This window comes from Macaca mulatta, chromosome 11 (assembly GCF_049350105.2).
Source record: "Macaca mulatta isolate MMU2019108-1 chromosome 11, T2T-MMU8v2.0, whole genome shotgun sequence".
NCBI classification, from domain to species: domain Eukaryota; kingdom Metazoa; phylum Chordata; class Mammalia; order Primates; family Cercopithecidae; genus Macaca; species Macaca mulatta.
The window spans coordinates 110,870,013-110,884,415 of record NC_133416.1 but is presented as its reverse complement, the minus strand read 5'-3'; the positions used below and the strand labels follow the sequence as shown (position 1 = coordinate 110,884,415).

General features: G+C 41.6%; 1 protein-coding gene across 7 annotated transcripts in view; it reads right to left on the bottom strand.

Moving 5' to 3' along the window:
- STAB2 (stabilin 2) overlaps positions 1–14,403 on the bottom strand; it is a 168,623-nt gene that overhangs the window by 103,153 nt on the left and 51,067 nt on the right. For all 7 annotated transcript variants that reach the window (XR_013401292.1, XR_013401291.1, XR_013401293.1 and 4 more), the window contains exons 10-17: positions 12,290–12,423; positions 10,545–10,627; positions 8,418–8,567; positions 6,611–6,754; positions 5,993–6,049; positions 5,718–5,843; positions 1,255–1,308; positions 878–958 (exon numbers count right to left, since the gene is read on the bottom strand). Coding sequence is in view for 3 of the 7 variants with exons in the window: in XM_015152616.3 (XP_015008102.3) it covers positions 878–958; positions 1,255–1,308; positions 5,718–5,843; positions 5,993–6,049; positions 6,611–6,754; positions 8,418–8,567; positions 10,545–10,627; positions 12,290–12,423 (829 nt within the window). In the remaining 4 variants the exon portion in view is untranslated. The remainder of the gene's footprint in view (positions 1–877; positions 959–1,254; positions 1,309–5,717; positions 5,844–5,992; positions 6,050–6,610; positions 6,755–8,417; positions 8,568–10,544; positions 10,628–12,289; positions 12,424–14,403) is intronic.

Genomic DNA, 14,403 nt, shown 5'->3' with positions numbered 1-14,403 from the left:
GAGTATTTATCTAAGATGTCGGCCCCATCCCCACCTTCTGTCTCCCTTCCTTGCTTTACTGTTTTTCTCCTTAGCACTCGCTCTAAGAGACGATATATATTATGCATTTAACTTATTTTCTATCCCCTGTTTACTAGAATGAAATTTCCATACAACCAGGGACTTTCGTCTGTTTGTTCATCAGTCTGTCTTTAGGACCTAGAACAGTGCCTGATGCACAGTAGGCACTCAAATAGGTATTTGTTGAAAGAATGAGATAATCATCACCATCAACAGTGATTCTATAGAAGATATCAACCGTGTGCTGCTGGACGTTTGTTCATACTGCAGCCCCAGGGAGTTAGATGAATAACGCACCTTCTTTGGAGTTTTAAAAATAAATTGTGCCCTCACCTCAGGGTCTTTGCACATACTCTCTCTCTCTCTCTCTTTTTTTGTCTGGAACTCTCTTCTACTGATCTCTGTCCAATTTCACTTTATTCATAGCATGGCCAAAGCATCACCTCCTCACTGAGGACCTCCTGGCCTGAAGACGCTCTCAGACTCCTCCTGTTCTATGCTCTCACAGCCCCCTGAATTTCCTCTTGGGAGCACTCATTACCATTATAATTAAATAATTAACTGCTTGCCTAGTGAGTTATTTAAAGTCCGTCTTCCCTGCTGGGATAGAAGTCTATCTTTTCCACTCCTTTATTCTCGGCATCTAGTGCAGACTCTCACACATGTAGTTGCTCAGCACATATTTGCTGAGAGAAGTAACACATGAATGAAATAATCATAAAGATTTTAGCTTAGAGGCAGGATAACCTGACGAATAGTGATTATCAGAGCAAAGGTGTGTTCAAGTGATGCTGGCGGTGATCGAGTTTTCACTTACGTTGTCGGTGGTGGTGAACTGTATGAGCTGGTTGGCCATGCTCCTGATGTGAGGGGTGGAGATGAGAGTGGCCACTTCAAGCTGCAAAGAAGAGAACAAAAGGCAAGGATGTTTGGGGCCACTCACAGGGCCCTGAGTTCTTAAAGTCCTCACTAGAAAAAATTGGCTTCAAAGTGAAATAAGTAAAGGGAGTTTTGATCTCAAGAGTTTTTGTGGCTTTGAAGATCGCTCTGATAATGGACTCATAGTTCATGGCTGAGGGTTTGTTCAGAGCTACAGATAAAGGACATTTTCTAGCATCAAGATACTGGAATTCAGGACTAAGTTAGCTATCTTGGAAGCAGAGAGAAAGTAGCAGCAGGAAAAGTGGGGCCAACCTGGGTAAATGGGACAATGTGGTATCTGACGAGTTCCAGAAGCTTCCGAGATCCCTGCAAAGGAACCAAATACTTCTTTAGTCAAAGAAGAAAACACAACACTTCCACTCTTATGGAATCCTCTTCAAATGACTTTAGACAATCAAGAAAAATGGCCCACAATCTATTGGGAAATCCAGGGTGAGAGAAGCCTCACCTCCAAATAGCTAACATTCACCACATTCCCACTCTGTGGAAGAGGCTGTTTTGAAAGCATAATATGCACGTCTCATTTAATCCTCCCAACAGCCGTGTGAGGTAGGGACTCCTATGGACCCATTTTATGTGTGGTAATACTGAGATTCAAAGACACATCCAAGGTCACAAAGCTAACTCAGGATATGAGCCTAAGAATTAGCCCAGGCTCTCAGTTACTCTGCTCTATCACTTCTCTGAATGTAGAAGGCTGTATTCTGGATTTTCTAAGACAGCCTTGATTTATGATTCTGTTTCACTTGCTCCATAAATAAACGTCTGTTTGTCAGACCACATACTGGTCATTTAGGATTATATAGTCATAGGGATAGTGATCACCTTTTCCTTCCATGAGAAGTTTGTCCCTCTCCTTCAAAGCCCTTCCCAAGGTTTCTCATGCTTCATAAAACTGAAGCAGCAGTGGAGAAAAGAGGGTCCTAGTCCCACAAAGGAGACTGTAGACAGGATGAGCAGCCCCTATAGGGTGCCCTGGAGAGAGGCTGCAGAATTGAGGAACCCAGGGACCACGCTCTTTGTGGGAAGAAGGCAGTGGCCACAGTGGCCTGCTGTGGTTTATCTGCAATCTCTCAGCTAAGTCAGGGATGGGAGTTACAAGCTTCACAGCCCTCAAGTTCTGCTACTTAAGTAGCACAGCCATAGTCACTCTGGCTTAGAAAAGTGAAGGATCACAAATCAAGATCCTAATAACTGCCAAGAGGTTGAATGTTGTAAGAACAGGTTACAATGGGGTGAAGTCCCAGGCTGAAAGAAAGCGCTGCTGAACCTGAGTTTCCTGACCAAGCCTCCTCTCTGCATTTGACCTTGGTCAATGTGCCAAGGGAGTTGCCTGTTAGTAGGGGGACCACCTGTCCTGGCTTGTCTGGTACAACCCTGGTCTATGCCCATTGTCCTGGCAGCTCCATTCCCTTTCAGAAGTGACCTAGCATGGATGATAAGTTATGTGGCCACCATATCTATTAGCCAATAGCATTATGTGCAGGTCAGGGTTCTCAATAAGAATGTTGAAATTGACCACCAGTTAGCCAGCCCTGGAAGTGATGCTTTCTGCAGCCCTGGTTCTGTTACTATATGACCTTGAGCAAGTCACCTAGCCTCTATGTCTCAACTTACGTCTTCAACTTACGTCTACAGTTATTGCATCGTATTCAGAAGTGGAGACTTACAGACAGAAGCAATGTTATTACATGCTCTGATGCTCAGTGGTAGGAGTGAGACAAAGTGGGGACTGTTGGGAAACATCCCCCAAACTTGACTGCATCCACCAAACTGGACTGCCAACTCCTGGAAGGCAGGGGCTGGGTCTGTCTGGCTTGTTAACCACCCATCACCATGCCCCCAGCCAGTACAGTGTGGGGCATACAGTAAGTTTTCCGTAAATATTTGTGACAGTAAATTAAAGGGCGTGGGTAGGGTTCCTGGGAGGAGCACTGAGCTGGCTCTCAGGAACATGAATCTAGTCCTGGTTCTGCTTGTGTGTAACCTTCTGCAAGTCACTTAACCCCTGAGTCTCAGTTTCGCCTGCAAAATAAGGGGACTGGTACAGATTCCTTCCAGTCCTCTGATGCTTCTATAGGAAAGCATTTAGCAACGAGATAATCCCCTTTCAAAGCCTCAGGAATTAATTGTTGAATCCTTTTGACAAGAAACAAAAGAATGAGAGGGACAAAGGAATTGATCCGCATCACTCCCGTTACTGTGTGTGCCTGTGTCTTATCTGGCTGGGATCTATTGGAGCCATTGCCCAGTTAGAATTGACTCCAGCGTGGCTCGAACAGGATATGTTTCCAGGTGCTGTTGTTGAAGAGCCTTTTGGTGCAATATATTCTTTCTTCTATGAGGTCACTCACTTCCTCCCTGCTGTTTTAGGTAAAAACAAAACCAAACAAAACCAAACTCAAGTTCTTTGGTGCCAGAGGCAGAAAGAGATAATTTGACCTTGGACTCTATAAATTCACCTCCCTTTCCCCCACTTTACTTGCAGGTGTCTTTGAATTGGCAAGGGCAGGTGTCTTGCTCTCTTTGCTTTTAGTTCTGTTTGGTTCAGTGATGAAACCATAAACTAGGGCTTGTAATCAGAAGCTGTGTCTCTGCAGGGATGCGAGGTTTTCAGACTGAAATGTTGCCTCAGAGCAAAGTAGAAAGATACACTGGGAAGGAAACATGGCATTCCAAAGTCAGAATTAGAAGCCCTTCTTCTAACGTGGACTGTTTATTTTCCATTTCATAGGGGAATTTCCTGCACTCTTCTCCGAAGATAAAGCTGTTAAGAAGGATGGAGACAGAAGGAGCTTCCTATAGGTTGAGAAAAATTAATCTCTCTGTACCTGAGAAAGAAGCAGAAATGATTGTACTTCTCACCTAGATATTGAAATGGAAAAGCAGTTTTTAACTCAGAACAAAGAGACCTGAAGTTTCATGTTTTTTGCAGGCAGAAAGATACACCTTGGAGAGAAACAAGATTGAGAGCCAGGAGCAGTGGCATGCATTAGCCATATTTGTGGTGTAGGTATTCTTACCAAAGGCTTATTTCAAGCTATAAAGGTAGTCTCATTGAACAGAGCTCAGAAGAGATGTGCACAATCTACTCTTGAAGGCTTAAATGAGTCATTTCCAGATACCACTGGAAGGAGTTACAAGGGAAGAGAAAGAGAAGAGTGTTCGGAACAAAGGTGCCTGACAGAAAAGCAATGAGGTTGATTTTTTTTCCTATTCTAGTTAAAAGGTTTTCTTTTAATTTTAAGTGTGTCACAGAACTCCTTTATTATTATTATTTTAAAAATGTATATAAAATTAGAAGCTATGTACTCAGGGAGGCCATATAATCTCAGGATTTTAATAATTTCTTAGGGGAACAACATTATCTTGTTTTTTTTTTTTTAAGCTCACTTTAAGTATGAATGTGAATTCTGAAGAGAGGTCTAGCAGTTTTCTGCAATAGCTAGGTTTTATAAAATTTAAGTGTGAATCATATTTTGAAATATCATTCTATTTTGGAAGACCCTGGGAAATCTGTCTTTTTCTATGGAAACTTATAACTAATCTTTCCATATGTTGAACATCTGCTTGCAATGTAAGAGATCACTTTTTGATTTATCTCCTTGTGAAGTTTTAAAAAAATTTTAAGTTTTTTGACAGCAAAATATCCTTATAGATACCTGAAAGCATTCTAAAAAGGGATATATATCTATGTGAATTCCTAAACCTAATAGGCAACAACTTTCAGCACTCCCAAAACAGTGTGGGCTGGGGCTATCTGAATTAGAAAGTTGGTGGTTACCAGTGTGTCTATTTCTGGGCCTCATCCCAGCACCACTAAACCAGAATGCTTGAGGTAGGGCTTTGGAATCTGCCTAGTTAGCAAGCTCCATGGATGATTTCTGACTACTCTACACTTTGGGAATCACTACCCTAAAAGATTGGGACATCCTTTCCTCCTTCCCTCCACATTCTATAAAATCAGTACTGATCTTTATGAAGTCATAGGTCATCTCTTCCCATTGCCAAGATGGTGGCATAGTTTCAGGGCACTGGAAGAAAGCATGTGACTTTTCATGTAATTCTACTTTTTGACATTCTAATGAACAAACTTCCACAGTAGGCTGTCCTCTTCAAGTTAAGCCTATTATTTCTGGGAAAAGAAACACTTTAAATGGTTTCAGTCATTGACACCCTGATATGAAGGAGTCAATAATCTCCCTTTTAGAGGGGATTGTGAGAGAACTGAAAGCCCATGGTGGAGAAAGATGAAAGCAATAGAAAGGAATGGCTGAAGCATCTAAAAATAACATGTGTTCTTTTTAAAGTTTAGCCTAGGCCTGGCCCTGAATGGCCTAGTTTAGGCTTCATTCTCTAGGTGGTTTTAGAGTTGTAGGGAACTTAAAGTGTTGGTTTTACTAGTGAGCAATATTAGAAGAGTCAGGACAAATCAAACCAACCATTTAGGCCTGGGATTGCAAATACATTTTATTCCCTGTATCAAGTCTAATTGATCATAGCTACTTGAAATTCTATCGAAGAGACTGAAGCCACATCCAGGCTTCGTTCCAGAATGTTGTAATTGATTAGTGATGCCTGCCTTGGTTGTTGGACGGGAGGTGGTGATATATGTGCAACTTATTTACTATCTCTAGTTTAGAAAAAACCTGTTTGGACACAGACTGAGGCAGTGCTCCTGGCACGATGCCGTCAGAGCAAGCAGAATACGGTACCTCTGGAGAAAGGAGGTAATCGAGAGTGCCATCCTTCATGTTATTCAATGCTTCATTACTTGGAACAAAAATGGTGTATGGTCCACCAACTCCATCCTCATCTAAAGCATGTCCCACGTTGGTTTTCTGCATTTGGGAAATGAAATTTTGTATCTGCAGCCTACCTTGGATAAACATTTAACATAATTCCCCAGAAATTTATAATTGACACCCCTGCTAATTTTACAAAAGTCTTGACATAAATATTTTTTCAGAAAATTATGAAAGGTGCATACCTCTAACAAAGACCTGAACTTGCTGTATCTTGGTTGTAGCATTGTCATTATGGTTTGCTAAAAAGAGACATTTTGCTTAAAAATCAGGAAATAAAATAATGTGATTTAGGAAATACAAACCCTAATATTTAAAGACTGATGACAGAGTTTATGTGTCAGTATGGATTTATATAAATGAACCTGGTCAACCACAATGCATTATAGAAATGTTTGCTGTCATTGAAACAGTAGGTCAGATCTGCATGTTCTGAAGTATCCTTTGGCCCTCATCATCTAGGTCAGAAGCAGTAAGTTTTATTGCAGCAACAACTGCCCTCTATAAATTAAGAGGGACACATTTTCATGACGATTGGTCATGGACTGAGTTGCCTGATGCAGTAATAAAAGAGGTAAAAAAAAAATCCAGATCTTCCCCACATATGTAACTGGATGTCTTGCTTTCTTTCTGCAGAGATTCCCAGGATTCTGTTGGAAACAGACAAACCACCTCTTCTCTCTGCTTGAGATTCTAGCACAAATGAAGCACAAGCACAGAGTGCTGGCACGCTCTGGATGTGACTCTCCAGGGAACAAAGGAAGATGGACCTGGGCTGATGTGACTTTTATCTGAATACTCACCTCATTATTGCTCTCAAATATGGGTTCTAGCATGTCCATGGTTCTGTCAAGGATGTGCAGAAGCCCATTGGAAGCAATGATGTCCCCCTGTATAATTTTTACCTTATTTTTGCCTCCATAGAGTTTAAGCTTTATTTGATTGTCCTAAAACACCAAAGAAAGATAAAATAAGATTAGTATGGTGTCCTGGAAGGAGCAAGCACAGGAGTAGAGTCAGAAGTCTTGAGTCCTTGGGCTTTGATATTTATTGGCAATGTGATTTTGGTTAAGTCACTTAATCTAAAGTGGGGATGAAGGTATCTGCTTGGTTAACCTCACAGGGTTTTCATTAAGATCAAATGATATAATATATGAAATCACTGACAACTATACATGCTAAACCTGGGTAAGGTATTATCAACCTCTTCTCCAGCAGACTGTAAGCTTCATGAGGAAAACTATTTAATTTACTATAAATTCATCACCCGCCTTAGTGTCTTGCACAGAGAAGGCACACAATAAAAGTATTTGTGGAATAAATAACTGAAGCTAATTCCTTCTTCCTCCCATATGACTCCTAATAAGTGACAGACTTAGTGAATATTGGTTGAATGAATGAACAGGTAAATACATGCATATCCTTGTAAGAAAGCAAGCCACATCTTCATATCTGTCATTCATCCGTATATCCATGCATCCATGCATCCTCCATCCATTTCTCCAAGCAGCCATTCATCCATCCATCCACTTGTCTATCCATCCATGAATCAATCCTCCATGCATCTCTCCATCCATCCATCCATGCATCCATCCGTACATCCATCCACGCATCTTGTGACCTATCCATGTATCTACCCATCCATCCATTCAGTGACCTATCCATATATCCATTTATCCATCCATCCATCCATCCATCCATCCATCCATCCATCCATCCATCCAGTGCCCTATCCATCTATCAATCCATCCATCCATCCATCCATCCATCCATCCATCCATCCATCCATCATCCATCTTCACACATGCACTACAGCAGATTGGTTAAGAATGTGGGCTTTGGAGCCACATTTGAATCCTGGCTCTGGCACTTACTGTGTGGCCTCTCTTCTTTCTCACTGGAGCAACAGGGATTATGATAGTCCCTCCTTCACAGGGTTATTGTGAGCCTTATATAACACAAATAAAGATTTATCCCCATACTTTGTTTAGAACAAGCACTCAAGGATCTATTAACTACTGACGGTTAGTGAAATTTAATAGTATAGGTCCTATGCCTATACACATGCACATTTTGTTGACTAATCGCCTGCTCCCCAGCTCAATAAAATCACAGAAAGAGTTAAGAAATGAGGGTGGGGTGGGGAAGGATGGGTATACATAAAAAACAAACAGAACTAATGGCATTAGGAGTGATGAATGTTAGGTGGGAGAAGATGGATCAACTCCAGCAATCTAAAACAAACACAATCTATTTCCTTCTGTAAGAGGAATGCTGATCTGGCTTTGTGCTGATGCTTTTAGGAAATAGGTTTATAGCAAAGTTTCTCCTTCCTGCTGGCAGTTGAATGACAGTTGCCTTGAAAACTAAATCAGACCAGACCAAAGTCAAACACTTTATAACCCCCTTTGCATAATACTCCACCCTTCCTCTATGACCTTTCCTGGTGTTGCTGTTTCTTCCTATATAAGAAGGTGTTTGACAAACGATACATAAGGAAAGAATTTCCTTGTAATTTTTCACAAACCCCAAACAAAAAGAGAGAGAAGGCTATGGGCATTGGCTTGGTAGACAATCAGTTCTGGGAGTGAAAATCAGAGGAACCCTTACCTTATCACTGTTGAAGATTTCCCCCGACTTTCCAGTCAAGGTGTAGAATGTGTCTGTGTTATTCATATATTCGATGTTCATCTGACCAGCAATTATGTGGAGTTTCACAAAGTATTGAGCAGCTTTATTATCCACCAAAAGCTCATTTACCTAAGACAAAAGAGCCAGTTTGACTATTATTTAAAGAAGAAAACGAGTTTTGTAACACGTGCTGTGCCTTACTTAGTATCAGAGACATCAAAGCCAGGGCACCCTAACTTGGGTTTGGGCTTTTGCAAATACAAATGTATGAAAGCACTGACAATTATACATGCTATACATTACTATCAGTGCAATCAACCCGGGCCAGGCCTTCCAGGGAGTAGAAATCTGGAAAGTTGGAGGCAATGCACAGTCTACTCTCAAACCAGAGGAGATTGCTCCAGCACTGAAACTGACATGGGGAAAGCGCAGCACTGCAATGGCCCCAGGAGGAACAAGGAACAAGGAATCTATCTTGAACACGGGAAGCAGATGGGAATAAAATATGAAGTTTCATGGAAAGAGTAGGTAAAGTGAGTAAGCTGATGGTACTTTTGAATAGAAAAGTTAAGATTTTTGAAATCCATGGGACCAAATCTATATTTTATCATTACTATGTAGTCAACAATCAACAGATACTTATATTAACTCTGTGTATACCATGTGTTAAATGAGAGACCACATGCAAAGTGCCTAACCTAGAGGCATAGAATGTTTGCTGGTTCTTTCCAACAGGAGAGGTGTGAGGACATCTCTGAAGGTGAATGATAGAAACATGAATATCAGACAGGTTAATCATGGTGGTATATGAGGGTCAGAGAGCCGGGAACTTACTGGGTTTTGATTCACTGCAACAAAAATTATTATCAGAAAATATCTTGGATGAAGATAACCCAATTTTATTTTTTCATTTTTATTTTCTCCACTTCCCAGATTTCAATCTTTTATTGGCTTCCATCATTTTATGTGTATTTGTTAATCCATTTACTTATATGTTTATTTATTTCTAGCTGATCTGTTTCACAGAGCATTTAAGACAGATGACAAGAACACGTAATAAAAATCAAGATCAGGGCCAGGCACGGTGGCTCACGCCTGTAATCCCAGCACTTTGGGAGGCTGAGGCAGGCAGATCATGAGGTGAGGTGATCAAGATCATCCTGGTCAACATGGTGAAACCCCTTCTCTACTAAAAATACAAAAATTAGCTGAGCATGGTAGCACGTGCCTGTAGTCCCAGCTACTTGGGAGGCTGAAGCAGGAGAATCACCTGAACCCGGAATGCACAGGTTGCAGTGAGTCAAGATCGCGCCACTGCACTCCAGCTTGGATGACAGAGCGAGGCTCCATCTCAAAAAAAAAAAAAAAAAAAAAAATTCAAGATCAGGAAAAATAAAAACATGTGTTAGATGGTAAAGGTGGGACGGAGAAAGATATATATAATCTTCCTACACAATGACTAAAATGGAGGCCAGTGAAGATAATAAAATTGTATACAAATCGATATGTCCATTATTTACATTAAACCAAATGTAACTATTTTACTGATGCCATCTCGATACGATGCCTCCACCAGGCACTACAAGTTTCATTCCCACTGGATAACATTATCTCAAACAACAGCTGCTCACATTGAAGACTAAAATTTCCTTATTTTTTCCCTATTGCTTGTACCATTTATAATGATTTAAAAAACCCACATATCTAGCTAATACATGAGTTTAATTCTTCCTGTGGGAAGTGAGCAGTTTTGCATTATGCAAATCTTCTCTATCACCTGGCTATATGTTAAGAACAGTCAGTGGTTACCTGTAGAGGGTAATGATTAGAAAGGGGGACCAGGGGGCCTTCTAGGTTCCTGGCAATGGACTTGCTGTTTACACAAGTGCATTCACACTGGGAAAATTCATTGAGTTGTACACTTACAATTTGTATACTTTCTGTAAGGATGTTACATATTACTAAAAGAAGTTTATCAAAAAATCACCATTCTTATCATCAGTAGGTTTAATTTTAATGGGGGCTTACACTTTAAATAAAAGAAGGTACTCCCTACTAAGGCTTTTCATATTAGCCCCTTGGTGTAGGGTCATTTTAAATACTCACATTGAATTCTTTCAGTCCCTCATCTGTAGGTAACAGCACCGTGAAGGGCCCCAGCTTACTCAGTGGCCAGGCATAAGCTTTGTCTTAGGAGTTGAAATAACAAAAAGAAAGAAAACACCAAATGAGTCAGTGGTACACGAGGAGTAAAATCAGGCAACAGGTCTTGGGTCACGACTGGTCCATTTATGCCGTTCTCTATTCTAATGGGTATGTGCAGGCCCTGTGTCAACTGGGAATCTCTCTAAGAATGTGAGGCAACCTAAAGCCATGGCCTCAAAACATTCCATGTAATGCCATGAGAGTTTTCCTGTAGACAGCCTCAGCTTCAAAGATACCCTGGCTGAGCAGTTCAGGCATGACAAAATCCTACCACAACCCCAGGGTCCCTGACCCTGTGCTTGACTTTCTGAACTGTCACTGTCTCGGTGAGCAAAGATGCAACCCTTGTTTTCATCCAAGGCCAGCTCAGAAGAGCCCCAATGGTTGGTTTAATGCTCTGCTGTTGCCATGTTGAAATGCTTAATAAATTTTGAACAAAGAATCCTGCATTTTCACTTTCCAGTGGGCCCAGCAAAGTATGTAGGTAATCCTGTTTCCATCACCTGGGGAAGCTGGGATGACAGGACAGGCTCTGTGTTCTCACACCCAGAGGCAGTGTACAAGGACTTTGTCATGGGGAAGGTGAAAAGTCAACAGGGCTCTGTCTAGGGAAATGCTGGAGGGCCTGGTCTGCAAAAAACACTACCTCACCCTTGTCTGCTCCCATTTGGTATTCTAAGAGTTCTTAGAGTAAGGCTGTGAGGAACCCGGCAGATTGCCCCTGAGCTCAAGGGATGCCAGTAATGTTTGACGCCCTACGGGATGCCTTGGGAAAAGTGGGACGTTTATGCAGGAGACGTTTATGGGATATTTAACCTTAAGATTTAGGCAGAGAACACAGCATTGACCCATCGATGACACTTGTTTATCTATGTTCTTGCCGGGAGACCATTTTTGGCAACTGGTAAATTCCAATGTAAAAGCTGATATTTTAAAGTTTCTGTTGATTGGCCAGGTCTGTGTTTTACTTTTTGCAGAGCGGCTGGATTCGTATTTTATTGGAAATTGCGTCCAATGCTGTGATCAGTTATAATATTTCATTCTCTAGAATAATGGCCCATAGAAGGCATTTGCAAATACATGAGGCTGTTTTAGGCTCTCACCTTGCCTGGGGGGCTGGAGGTGAATGTGTCCCTGTAGGCAATTAGTGACCGGGGGACCAAGGGTGCTAAATGGTTGCATACAACCAAGACTATTCTAAAATTCAAACAGCCCCTCCACTGGGGAACAAGGATGCCGCCCTGGGGTCTCAGTCACCCTCTCTATTCCCAGTTTTATCTGCCAAGCTGTGTTCACACCTGCAGGATCTAGAAGGTCAAGGGCGAGGGGGACAGTTTGTATCCTCACACCAGTAGCTGTCCTGGTCTTACTGTTACTGCAGCTCCGTTGGTCTATGGTGACCCCCAGACCCTGTCCTCAGCTCTCTGCCTACTGATTCTTGCATTGCTAGATCTCTTGGCACTATCTCTTTGCTTGTCTTCTTGGAAACAGCTGCCTGCCCTTTCCCTCTCATCCGCATGACCCCTCCAAAAAGGCTGATTCTAATAGACAAGGCTCGCCTGTCCCTTTCTGAATCATTGTGTCTTGCAGATGTCCTTTCCTGAAAGAGGACTCTTGTGTGGAAATCTGAACCCATAGCTGCGTACCTAGGAGTGAGATGAAAGAGGTCAGCCTTCCTTGCCATTTTCCTCTGGGTTCAGTATTTAATTCTCTGAGTCGCTCCATAATGTTTCCGTAACACGTTAAGCCATCACCCACGTAACCTTTCCGGCACATGCACCTACAGAGAGGGGGGAAAAGACATCCTCAGGGTTTTAGAGCCATTGAGTATTTTGATCATACAGTCCAATCCCCTCATTGAACAGATGGAGCAAAGGATGCCCAGGGTAGAATAGGGACAATAGAGCATTCCTAGTGTGGTATCTGACATCTAGTAGCTCCTCAAGAAATGAATGCCTAATAAATTAAATGTATCTGTCAACACTAGATATCTTTGTATGCTCTTTGTCTCAGTATTTCTCAAAGTGTGATCAAGAAACCATGCATATCAGAATCACTTGGAGTGCTTAATATATTTAATATAATATATTTAATATAATAAATGTGGATTCTAGGGCTCCACTGCATGACTGAATCAGAATAAGCTACTGAATTCAGCCTGCAGGACAGTAAAGATTCAGCATTATTGATCTACTTAGAATGCTCACCCCCACCCCCCGACCCTGCCCCACTCCTTCCTAGCTGAGAGCTCTGCTCAATTGCCACTTCTTTCGGAAAGGCTTCCTTGATTGTCTGTCTCTTTCTCTACTCCCTCACTGTGTCTCCATTATATATACTCTCATGGAACCACGTACCTCTTCTCCATAGCAGTGATCATAGTATAATTTCACCCTGATCTGTGTGATTATTTGATTAATATCTGCTTCCCTATAACATTTGAGAAAAAAGTGAGGGTAAAGGGTATGTGTGTATTTGTTCACTGTTGTGAACTCCAGAATCCAGCACAGGGTAGGTCCATAGTAGGTGCTCAATTAATAGTTGTACAATAAGTAGTAATTGAATTAAATAAATAGCAAACAATGAAGTATATAAACAACGAAAATGAATATGGAAACTATGAAATAATATATAAACAATGAAAGTCACAGAGATTTTGTACAATAGTTTCATAAGAGAGAAGTAGAGTTAAAAATGTACTATCAGTGGTATGCTGATAAATGTTTAACAACCAACTCTCTGGGGGAGGGGGAAGCCCTAATCTGTAGCATTTGCCAATTTCCATGGTTAACATGTCAATCTTGACCAATTTCAAACTGATAAGATGATGCTAACCCTCTTGTGAAATTCCTGAAAGTTTAACACTCAGCTCTTGTGAGTCCGTAAGCTCTGGCTATAGCAGGCCACAATTGTGCAGTACAGAGGAGTTGACAGCTGGCTGAAATTGACAAGGTGATGAGGAAGATGACTTTCACAAGGATCTTGGAGATGAGCCAGGAACCAAAGCGAAGTAAGGGAAGAACATTCCAGAGAGGAGAGATGCAGGGAACCAAAGACGTGCTGTGACTACATCACAGTTTTGCAGTGCTCACACCGCACCACAGCTGTGACTCACATTGAGGAAAGTCTTCTAAAGAAAGACTATGCACTTGTTAATCCACGTGTGTTTCTAAATATATTTCCATGGCAAATAGATTGTATGTCCAACAAGTTTGCTGCAGACCTTCAGAATCCTACCACCCTCTGCCTGGATTGTTGCACAGCCTCTACCTGGTCTTTGTGCCCTTATGTTCTACCTTGAAATTTGTTTTTCATACACTCTCCTGAGTGTGCTTTAAAATTCTGGCACCTGTGTTAAAACCCTCACTGACTCCTTTTATCCACATAAGAAAGTGCACACAGGAGAATCCTGCTGTCTTTTTTTTGCTGTCCACTGAAAATTCCAGCAGCACTAAACTGCTTCTTTTTTTTAGGCTGTATGCCTTTCTCAGGCTGTTTGTCCTGCCAGGAATGCTTTCCCATCCTCACCTTATCACTCAGGTGTAACCTCTCCCAAACTGTGTTGAGCACTTCCAGCACATCCCATCAATACCTCTATCACAACCCTATCCACCAGAATTACCTCTGGAGACATTGTCTCTTCTGCTAGATGGTACACTCTCCTAGAAGATGGATCCCAGCTATAATAATTCCTCATTATATCCTAGCACTTAGGGCAGTGCCTGATTGTTTAACTGATTATTTACTGATTATTTAAGTACCT